Source organism: Muntiacus reevesi, chromosome 7 (assembly GCF_963930625.1).
Source record: "Muntiacus reevesi chromosome 7, mMunRee1.1, whole genome shotgun sequence".
Taxonomy (NCBI): Eukaryota; Metazoa; Chordata; class Mammalia; order Artiodactyla; family Cervidae; genus Muntiacus; species Muntiacus reevesi.
Window position 1 is genome coordinate 20,391,740 of NC_089255.1, and position 11,685 is coordinate 20,403,424.

General features: G+C 48.8%; 1 protein-coding gene and 1 non-coding gene across 2 annotated transcripts; both read left to right on the top strand.

Annotated features, from left to right (window-relative positions):
- Positions 1–10: 10 nt before the first annotated feature.
- On the top strand, positions 11–8,175 carry DHRS1 (dehydrogenase/reductase 1). The gene is made up of 9 exons (XM_065940053.1): positions 11–197; positions 601–775; positions 1,936–2,079; positions 2,215–2,294; positions 5,998–6,130; positions 6,445–6,591; positions 7,139–7,208; positions 7,540–7,620; positions 7,791–8,175. The coding sequence occupies exons 2-9, from the start codon at positions 626–628 to the stop codon at positions 7,925–7,927; spliced, it is 942 nt and encodes a 313-aa protein (XP_065796125.1). The 5' UTR covers positions 11–197; positions 601–625; the 3' UTR covers positions 7,928–8,175.
- A 3,047-nt stretch (positions 8,176–11,222) lies between these two features.
- Positions 11,223–11,326, top strand: LOC136172724 (U6 spliceosomal RNA). Its single transcript, XR_010664074.1, has one exon. It is a non-coding gene; the product is annotated as a U6 spliceosomal RNA (small nuclear RNA).
- The last annotated feature ends 359 nt before the right edge of the window (positions 11,327–11,685 follow it).

Sequence of the window (11,685 nt, forward strand, 5' to 3'; positions counted from 1 at the left end):
TGTCACTCACACGCGGAGTACTCTTTGACCCAATCCTCCGAGTCTCCTGCGGAAACCGGGCCAGAACGTGAACTTCCACTCGACCGTCGTCCTCTTGACTCCTTGCCCTGCCCCTGCGACCAGAATTAAAACTCCTCGACTTCGAGAACTTCGCGAGCCAGACGGCGCGTGGACTCGAGGGGCAGCACAGGTGGCAGGTATGGAGTTCGAGCTCCCTCCACTTCGGGCTCAGGGTCCCTGGGTCTCGCGCCAACCCTCCACCCAGAAGCCGCGCCTCTGAGCGAGGGGCCTGAACTCCATAGCTCAGGACTCTGCAAAACGTGCCGAGAGGGACTGCCCCGCCACAGTCCCACTCAGAGTCCCACTAGGTGGCCGGCCAGGACAGCCCCACGCAGCCCCCTTCTTCGCTTCTTGGTTTCCCAAAAAGGACAGCCAACCTTATCGGGGACCTGCGCTAGTTATCCCTCTCAGAAACTTCTCTCCCCATCAAAGGATCTCAACCTTGGCTCCCTTTCCTATCTCTATCAGGATCACCCCCCTCCGACATAACGACATAACGCAGTCTGTTGCTTCCCTCAGAGCAAGTCCTTGCTTCCACAGATTTAACCCCTTTGCTTGCTGAGTCATGCCTGCTCCCATGAAGGGCCAGGTGTGCGTGGTGACTGGTGCTTCCAGGGGTATTGGCAGGGGCATCGCTTTGCAGCTCTGCCAAGCAGGTGCCACAGTTTACATCACTGGCCGCCACCTGGACACGCTGCAGGTCACTGCTCAGGAGGTGAGTGCTTCCTCTGGAGTCCCAGGGGGCAGAAAACACCTGAGGGATATCTTTCCATTAGCTACTCCTCTTAATCCCTTACCGGAAACCAAAATATTCCTCAATAAGCATGAACATTTATTCTAAGTGGGATAAGTAAACCCCATAAGTAACTTCAGATCAGGGCACATTTTTCCATTAAGTGAATTTTATGGGAAAAAAAAACTTTATTTGAGAGCTTTAGGGATTTTGGAATTGCATTTCAGGAGTTGTGGACCTGTGCTCTTTCTCTTTCTTGTTAAGATTTTATTGAATTGTGTGTTTTCATTAGATTTTTCTACTGAATTTCAGTTAAATAAATTTTGGGGTGCCTTTGATTCTCTAGGCATTGGAGTTACCAAATTTAGTAAGACATAACTTCTGCTCTGAAGTCTAAGGCAGAAATGGATCATTTCAATGTAATGTGAATACAGGAAGTGATAAGAGATGAAAGTAATGAATATGAACATGATAAGTGATAAGTGTGCCCAGAATGTACTAGAAATGTAAGTGAGCAGTTAGGCAGGGAGGTCAGAGGGTGGGACCCAGAGCATGAATCTTCAGGATATGAGGATTGTTCTTGAATAAGTTATTCTTCTTTCTCAAGTTAGAGGAGGGGACACATTTGTAGAAGGTGAGGCAGAATAGGAAGTAGAGATAGTTCATGTCTGAGAGCTTTGCTTTTTCATTTACCAGGCAGCAGCATTGGTGGAGTGAGGGTAAGAAGGCTGGGATTGAGTTTGAGATTCCAGATGAGTGGTGAAGGGTGGGAGCTAAGGGCACGAGAGATGGAAATGACCAAGAATGAGGAAAAAGAACTCCTTTATCAAGAGAGCCTCCAAGCCTATTTGTCCCTCAGCCTCCACATGCAGAGTAATACAATACCTTGCACATAGTAGACCTCAGAAAATGTCTGTAGATTTTAAACCTGGGATTCCCCATCCACCTTGCTCTGCAATGACAGTACCTAGCATTACTGAAACTCCTCAAACAGACACCAGAGGGCAGTATTGCCCACCATGTTGCCTCAGCTACTGCCTGAGTCCTAGGATTGCCTTAACTCCCACGTTGGGGCTAACGGGAGCTGAGTTCTGTCTCAGGTTGTGCGACTCGGAGCTCATATCCCTTCTGTCTCTCTCCAGGCGCAATCCCGGGGAGGCCGGTGTGTGCCCGTGGTGTGTGATTCAAGCCAGGAGAGAGAAGTGCGAAGCCTGTTTGAACAGGTGGATCGAGAACAGCAAGGACGTCTGGATGTGCTGGTCAACAATGCCTATGCTGGGGTCCAGGTGCTTTTTGAACTCTGACCTCAGCTCCACACATCTGACCTCTGAGTCCTCATCCCCACTGGTTGTCCTGTCCATTATCCAGCCCCTTCTTGCCTCCAGAGCATACTATTCATCACTCTCCCTTGTACCTTCCAGCCAATCCTGAACAACTCTAAGAAGTCATTCTGGGAAAGCCCCGCCTCCATTTGGGATGACATCAACAACGCTGGACTCAGGTAGGTGCTTCCCTGGCCACCCATCTAAGGGCCTGGGCTCCCCTCAGTCACTCAGCCAAGCATGAACAAGTGTCCTCTCCTTTTCCTTCTGATCTCCTTGTCTCTTTCTTCTCCCATCTATCCTATTTGTCCACTGACCTCTGAAGAAGTTTCATCCAGGTGAATCTGGACCCAGGAATGTCAACTTCTGCCTTGTTTCTGTCAGTAGTTTTCATCTGAACTTGCCCTTTCCCGCTCTCCTGTCTCACTCTCTGCTTGTCCAAATGCAAGATCCATGAGGAAGCCTCTTTCCCTCGGTAAAGCATGGACTATGTCCAAACATGGCTAGAGGAAAGAAATGTTTTGTTTTAGATCAGCAGAAGGTCAGTAAGGAAGATTGAGTGCCAGCCATCTTAGCCTTCCCCTCCCCACAGGCCTGGAGTTCCAGGTGTGAGTAAAGAGGGCAGGGGTTTCACATACATCTGGAAAAGGAATGAGATGAAACACAGCATTTACAGTTCACCTAGCATGACATATACCCTTCAGGTCTGTGTTTATTGTTGGGAAGAGGGTACCCTCTCAGAAACTATACTGCATGGATGTGATCAGCCACCTGTGGGAGTCACCCAGAGATTATATGCAAATCTACGTCTAAAGCATCTAAGGAAACCCTAGGCTTCTAGTGGCAATCCCAGGGAAGCAGGATTACAATCCACTTGTCATTTCCAAAGTGGAATAAATGTTGTGAGGAGAGGGAGATGGTCAAGCAAGAGTCAAGAAAACCCAAAGAGCTAGAAATTGGCAACACCCATGTCCTTAGCCCTCTAAAGAGAGGGGCCTTCCACACTCTTTATCTCTTGCTGGTCAGGGTTTTGAGCCTGCAAAGCAAAGGCCCAGACCCTGGCGCCTGAGCCCTGATGAATTCTCCAAAGCGAAGGTTACTCTGGGACCCTGCCAGAAGCACACCAACACCTCCTCTCACCTCTCACACACATACTTATTGTGCCTTTCCTCTGCATTCCCTGAGGCTGGCCTTCTTTTTGATACCATAACTCACTCTGCTTGTTTTCATTTGGAGAGTCCTGTCTCCTGTGCAAAAGAAATGCTTTTCTGGTTATCAAGTATGTGTGTGTTATTTTTTTAAAATACACTGTGTAGACCAGTGTAATCATATTCCCCTAGTCACCACCCCTTTCTCTTTTGCCCGAGATATTGTTGTTGTTGTTTAGTCACTAAGTCACGTCTGACTCTTTTGCGACCGCATGGACTATAGCCTGCCGGCCTCCTCTGTCCTTGGGATTTCCCAGGCAAGAATACTGGAGTAGGTTGCCATTTCCTTCTCCAGGGGATCTTCCTGACCCAGGGATCGAACTGACATCTCCTGCTTTGGCAGGTGGATTCTTTACCACTGAGCCACCAGGGAAGCCCCTAAATATACTGGGTAGATAAGTATAATCTTATTCCATAATCACCACCCCTTTCTCTCTTGCCTGAAATGTAGCTGCTGTTAATAGCCTAGTGTATATTCTGCCATTCATTTAAATATTCCACTGGGAAGAGATACCATAATTTATTTATCTAACCCCTTATCTGTTGCAATAGTGGGAAAAAATTAGGCTAAAAAATATGTACCTCAGAGATTTTAGTAAACATTATCAAACTGTCCTCTAAAAAGACCCCACCAATTTATAATCTCAGGATGATGAAGGAGAATATCTGTTTCCCCACGTCCTCTATCATACTAGACAATATCAGGCCATGAGGTCAGGCAAGTTTGGCCATTCTATTAAGCCAAAGATATCTGAAGGTGTTTTTTTAATTCACATTTCTCTTTTATTTGTGAAGTTGAGCTTTTGTTTTTTACATTTGTATTAGTTCTTTATTCTTTCGTGAGTTGTGTTACTAAATTTTTCTTTTCATATCAATTTATAAGAGACCTTTGTAGAATAGATTCCTTAAATGTGTATTTTACAAATATCTTTCCCAATTTATTACTTGTTACTTGCCTGCATGGTTTCCTCAGCTCTCTAAACATACTTAAATGTATATATACATGTATGTATCTGTATATCTACGTATATACACATGTCTTAATGGCAATAAGTCATTTATATCTTGGTGTGGTACTGAGACAAGCTTCCCCTACCTCAGGCTTATTTATACATTGTCATACTTTCTTTTATTGCTTTTAGGCACTCATTTTTTTATACCCAAGTATTTTGGGAATGCATTTTAAAGCAATAAATGAGGTAGAGAACCCATCCCACCCACTAAATAACTGACCGTGCATGCGTGCTAAGTCACTTCATTCATCTCCAACTCTGAAGTGGACTGCAGCCCACCAGGCTCCCCTGTCCTTGGGTTCTCCAGGCAAGAACACTGGAGTGGGTTGCCATGCCCTCCTCCAGGGGATCTTCCTGACCCAGGGATCAAACCTGCATCTCTTACGTCTCCCGCATTGGCAGGCGGGTTCCGTGCCACTAGTGCCCCTTGGGAAGCCCACATTATTTGTTGGCCAGATGTTTTTGTTGTCTCTCAGTTGTGTCTCCAAGGGTTGGACAGTACTGAGCGACTGAACAGCAACCAGCTCCCCCTGTTGGTTTGAAATGTTCCCTTACTACTTTGCTGAATTCTTCTTTACACTTGGATTAACTATTGAGTGTTTTGTTTCATTGACTTAAGTATTATAATGCCAGTTCTGAATTCTTTTTTAAAAAATATTTATTTATTTACTTATTTGGCTGAGCCAGATTTTGGGTGTAGCACGTGTGATCTTCGACCTTTGTTGCAGCATGTGAGATCTATGTGGGGTCTAGTTCCCTGACCAGAGATTGAACCCTGTACATTGGAAGCTCAGAGTCTGAGCCAGTGGACCACCAGGGAAGTCCTCTGCATTCTTTTAACTAGTATGTCATCGTACATTTTATGATGTAGGAGGGCAGGGTGGGGGCAGCATATCCTCCTCACCCACAAGATATTATTCTTCCTTTTTCAGAATTTTCGTGGCTATTTTCACACATTTATTCTCATTGACCTTTAGATTATTATCAATTTCTCCAGAAGTCTTATTGAGATATAACTCAAGTTGACTTGAATCTGTGGATAAATTTAAGCAGATCTCAAGTTTTACATGTTGGTTCTTCTAAACAGATTCTTTCTGTACTTGTTCTTTTTTTACATATTTAGGTAAGAAGTGGATTTATTTAGAGAGAAACACAGTCCACACATAAGAGTGTGGGCCATCTCAGAGGGAGAGAGCAGCCTGTACTTATTCTTTTATATTAAATAGAACTTTATAGTTTTTCCTTGTAGATCCTATGTGTTTATTATATTTTATCCCCCTGAGCTATTTTAGCTTTGCCGTTGCTATCATGACAGAGCACTTTTCTTCCGTTACAGCCTTCTAAAGATTGCCGTTTCTCCTCCTTCAGTGGTTAATTTTACCTATGGGTTTCTTAGACTGTGGCCTCAAGCCCCTGGTTCACCAGGTTGGCGGCCCTGTTGGAGAAGGAAATGGCAACCCACTCAAGTATTCTCGCCTGGAGAATCCCATGGGCAGAGGAGCCTGGCAGGCTACAGTCCATGGATGGAGTTGCAAGAGTTGGACACGACTTAGTGACTAAACCACCACCACCGCTGGCTCAGAATCCACTAGGGGGCAGAAGAAGCTTCTCGAGACAGCCCTGACGTGGTTCATTTTTTTCTTCTCTGCCCCACCTTCTAGAGGCCATTACTTGTGTTCAGTGTATGGGGCTCGGCTGATGGTACCAGCTGGCCGGGGGCTCATCGTGATCATCTCCTCCATTGGGGGGCTGCAGTATCTCTTCAACGTCCCCTATGGCGTGGGCAAAGCTGCGGTGAGGACACACTGGGGCAGGGCTTGGGGTGGAGAACAGTCCCAGTGCCCGGAGCTCAGGAGAGATGGTCCCCGGTGGTCCAGGCGGTGAGGCTGACTGGCCCTCACCTCTCCCTCTGCCCCTGCATAGACAGCTCCTTAGCCTGGGCTCCTCTCAGCTGGCCGGCCAGTGCACTGGGGAAGGTGGACAGCTAAGACGGGGCTCCTGGGAAGGCCAGGGGTTTGGGGCATCCTCGGCAGAAGCAGGGAAGGCAGGAGAGGGAGGTGACACAACCAGGTGCCTTGACTCCCACCCGGCCTTCTGTCCCTCTGCAGTGCGACAGGATGGCTGCTGACTGCGCCCAGGAGCTGCGGCGCCACGAGGTCAGCTACGTGTCTCTGTGGCCAGGGCTGGTGCAAACAGAACTGCTGAAGGAGCACATGATGAAGGAGGAGAATGCTTCAGATCCCCTGATTAAGCAGGTGGGCAAGGGGAGGGCAAGGGTGGCAGGGAATGCAAGGAACCAGTCTTTCCTCCCCAATGACAAGACAGTAACAGCAACAAAGAGTAAATACCAGGGCTCACTGAGGCAGGCGCAGGGCTGAGCACTGACGCATAGTCTGTCCTTCACTCCATAAGGGAGACGGTAGCTCCATTTTACAGGTTGGGAGACTGAAACTCAGGGAGGTTAAGAAACTTGCTCAAAGTCACATATCCTGTAAGTGGAAAGACTATCCACCGCCAAAGCCCATAATCTCGACTCCACTCTGAACTAATTTAGAAGGCCAGATGCAGTTGGCATCCCCATATTCTTCCACTTAGGAAAGGCAGAAAGGCAGTGGGTACCAGTACCCGGGTACAGAGCTCACTGGATGTGGGAAGGAGTGATTCCCTTACCTTCCCAGATGCTTAGTCCTGCAGGTTCAGTGACAAGGGCCTCCCTCTCCTGGAACAAAAGCTGAAAGCAGGAAAGGAACCTGGGCAGTGCTCTTGGCAATTAACCCTTCACTCTCTGCCCCTGTGTTTCAGTTCAAATTTCGCTTCTCATCCGCGGAGACCACAGAAATGAGTGGCAAATGTGTGGTGGCATTGGCAACAGGTGAAAAGGTTGGGGGCAGCTGGTAACAAGAAAGGGCATGGAGGATCTGCAGGGTGGTGGCCGCTGGTTCTGGGTCCTGAGCCAGGAATCTGCCCTTCTTTTCTATGGCTTTTGGACACCCAAAGGGTCCGAGGCCCAGTTTGAGGGGTGGGAGCCTCAGGAATTGGATCCTGGGAATGGTGGCCAGGAGCCAGAGGCCCAGAAACCTTAGGAGCAGAAAGAAACAAATATGGGCTCTTACGCCTGTCTTGGTGATGCCCTGTGCCTTTGGGCCCAAGCCTTGTCACCCTGGGCCATTCGCAGGCTGTCTCAGCTGTCTGTGTGCCCACAGATCCCGATATCCTGAGCCTGAGCGGGAAGGTGCTGCCGTCCTGTGACCTGGCGCGGCGCTATGGCCTGCGGGATGTTGATGGTAAGAGCTCTGGCCCAGCCCCCAGCCTGAACCTCTCTTCTGTTTCCAGCTTACTCCTCCCGCTCTCTCCCTTCCTCCCTCACATTCTACTCAGTCTCTGCAGCCACGTGGGGGTGTCTGAGGAATGGGAAACAAGGATCTAATCCTTCTCCTTTTCCTGTGGTCCACAGGCCGCCCTGTCCAGGATTATTTGTCCTTGAGCTCCGCCCTCTCCCATTTCTCCAACCTGGGCTGGCTGGCCTCCTACTTACCTGGGTTTCTCCGGGTGCCCAAGTGGGTCATGACCCTCTATGCTAGCAAGTTCTAACCCTGCTGGCCTCACACGACTCTGCTTCCCTTTGGGCTGAGTGGTTGGTCTGTCTCAGTTGGAACGCGGCTGCCTTCCCCGCCTACCTGCAGCACACCCTTGATCTGAAGCGAAGTCTCTGCTGTGCCCTGGTTGAGCCCTGGACACCTTTATAGGTCCTTCTTCAAGCCTTCCTTACCCCTGCATTTTACTTTTTGCCTTAACACTGAAAAATGTTCTAGGGGCTAATAATAAAGCTCTCATTTCTCCTTCAACTCGTTTTCGAGTGCTTATCCTTTGCTCAGCAAGGTGGTAGGTACTTTAGAGAAAGACCTAACAACATGCAACATGTTGAGGCTCTCAAGCAGCTGCGTCCACAGGACAAGGCCCGTTTCCTCCACACCTGCTCCTGCTCTTCCCTGTAGAGCTGCCCGTCCCATGCCCCAGCCAGGGAGTGGGGTACCTCCCCAGCCAGAAGCAGGCACACCCCTTTTTGTCACTGCTTTCCCATGCCCTCATTCCGCCATCTCTTCAGGGATGCCCACTGCCTTCTAGCTGGGCCTGATCCCAGGGTGAGGCCCAATCCAGGGAAGGCAGAGTCCATGATGTTCAGGATTTCCTGGAATTGGGGAGGAGAATCCCAAGGGAGAGGCAGAGGACTAGTTGATGGTGCTGACACTCGCATTCTCCCTCTTGGGATGACACCCCAGGAACTGCTTCCTGAAGAACTGATCACAAGAGCCTTTCCGGGCTGCCTCCCCTGCTTGGGGGTCTGTCCCAGCCTGAGGCAAGGCAACAGGGGGTATGTTCCAAAGAGGAGCCAAGGGTCCCTCTGAGGCCACCTTCCCGCCAGCAGCTCCATAAAGAGCTATTATAAATCAGAGTGGCAGAGGCCATTTCTCATCTTCAGAAAAGGCAGGGGGAGAGCCGAGGCTTCCCACAGCTGCCCACAGAGCCTGCAGAAGCTGCGATCTTCCCGTGGCTTTCTGGGAATAGCCCCCGGTTACTGCTCCAGTGACTGCTGGGGTGGCTCTCTGACCCATGAGAGCTGATATCTGCATCTCCTCCAGTCCTGCAGCCAGCGACTTCACGGTGGTTGCTTGAGTTCAGCCATGGTGGAAATATACATGCTACAGGAATCAACAACTGCTGTCAATCAGGGTTTTTGTTTTCTTTTTTTAAAAAAGAGCCAGCCAGCTTACAATCATGTGACTGGAACTGCATACCTAAACTCCACCATTTGCCAAGGCACCCCGTTTAAATCACAGCGATCAGATTTCCTCACCACCCTCTCACCCCCTTCCACTCACCACCTTGATTCCCCTGAGATTGGTCAGGGGCAGCAGCAATTGCCTATATGCTTTAAGAAGGACAAGGACCTTAGGATCTCCTCCAGCCTTCCACAGCCATCTTTAAAAGCCGTCGTTGGGACAGATCCTTTCATGAGGGCCTTGTCCCCTAAAGGCCACAAGGCATGATGGGAAGAACATGGGCTTCAAAGGTGTACAAATGTGCATACAAATCCTGACTCCACCCCTTTGAAAATTAAGGGAAGTAACACATACGGGCCAAGCAATATGGAGCCAGTAAAGTTGTCAGTTCTTTCTCTTGACAAATATGCAAGAGTATGCTTTGCAGCAGGCACCGTTCTTGGCTTTGGGAGAGCAGAGAACCAGACAGAGTAGGCTCCAGCCCATAGAGGACTTTCATTCAGCCCTAGAAGACCTTAGAAGTCAGCTAGACCTTCCACTTACCATAGGAAGTGAGTGAACTGGGGCTCCAAGAGTCCACACCATGCAGGGTGCAGCCTCAGTCCTGGTGTCTCGAGAAGCCGGAGGGAGCGGTTTTCTTCAAAAGACGCCACACTGCTTCCCTCCAACAAGACATAATTAATCTTAGAAATGTAAATAGTATAGTAGAGGTCTGAGAGAATGAAACATGGACAGTGAGTGTTGATTGGCAGTAGCAGAGTGTCAAGATCTGAGAAACCCAATAGCAGGGAGTCCTAGGATGTGTTGGGAGTCAGTATTCATTCAGAAACATTTCTTTGACACCTGCATTCTGCCCAGCACCATGCTAGAGAAAGACTGGTTCAGTTTGGTGAGATGGGTGCTACAGTAAGTTACACAGTACAGAGTGCAGGAGGAAGCAGCTGGCTCCATTAGGGAATTGAAGGGAGTGATACTGATCAGAGATTTAAAGAATGGGAGTGGAGTATTTTCCTAACTAGGGGAAAAGAAAAGGTATTGAAACGCACAATGTTGCAGGACAGCTAGAAGTTGCTATGACGTAAGTGTAGATGTGATATGGGATAAATTTTCAGAGAAAGGAGATGAATACAGATCAGTGATTAAGATTTAAATTGTGGGCAATAGGTTTCCACATGAGGGATTCATCTTAGATGCTGAGTGAATATTAAGGCAGAATACCCAGGAGAGGTAGGTGGTTCGAGAGAGGCCAGCTAGAGCTCCGGTTCAGCTGTGGAGGTGACTTCCCTTGGAGCCCAGCGGGACAGCCTTAGAGTGTACGGCCTCAGGGTAGCCCTGCTGGGGCAAGGAACTGGACTTTCACTCCCCACCACCAGTACCACTGAGCAGTCACCAGCCACAGCGTGGCCCAGGTGGGGCTGGGCGGGGTAAACCAGGTCCAGGAGATCAAGGGCAACCCTCCAAGAAGAGCTGCAGGTGTCAACCCTGAAAGCACATTGAAGGGGACGCTGGGTACAAAAATGGGAAGGGGTATCCAGGCAGAGCTGGGCAGAGCACTAACGCTGTTGGCTACAAGAGGATGTAAGCGGGAGAGGAGTGTGCACAATTTGTATTTGAGGAAGCTGATTGGGGCTCAGGGGTGGGGAGGATGGGCCAGGGGAAAACAGGCAGGCATCAGAAGAGCTGCGTGGAGGCTGACCAGTGTCCCGGGATGTGATGGCAATGGGGGTATGGGGCCAGGAGAGATTGCAGGACGCAGAGTCGACAGACGGGGCCTGTCGGAAGAGAGGGGGCTGCTGCAGGACTGCTATAGTGTTACCACAAGCAGGGGGGTCGTGAAAGTAACAACAGGCACAGAGAAAGAAAGAGTGTGCTGCAGCTGTGAAGGAGACACCAGCCTGCCGGAGGTCAGCCCTGGTGGGACACAGGGGCTGCTGAGATGGAGCCCCCACCCCTACCAGAGCAAATCTAGGGACTTGGCCAGTCCCCAGGAGATGCTTAATCCCCTAAAGGAGCCCAGGGCAGGATGTAAAAGAGACTATTGATTAGCATTTTAAAATATACACTTATAAAACACGACATTCACGTAAGTCAGAATCCAAAAGGTAGTGCTCGCATTGGCAGCACGTATACTAAAATTGGAATGATACAGAGATTAGCATGGCCCCTGCGCAAGGATGACATGCAAATTCGTGAAGCGTTTCATATTTTTAAACAAATGGGACCTAATTAAACTTAAAAGCTTTTGCACAATGGAGGAAACTACAAGCAAAGTGAAAAGACAGCCTTCAGAATAGGAGAAAATAATAGCAAACGAAGCAACTGACAAAGAATTAATCTCAAAAATATACAAGCAATTCCTGCAGCTCAATTCCAGAAAAATAAATGATCCAATCAAAAAATGGGCCAAAGAACAGACATTTCTCCAAAGAAGACATATAGATGACTAACAAACACATGAAAAGATGCTCAACATCACTCATTATCAGAGAAATGCAAATCAAAACCACAATGAGGTACCATCTCACACCGGTCAGAATGGCTGCTATCCAAAAATCTACAAGCAATAAA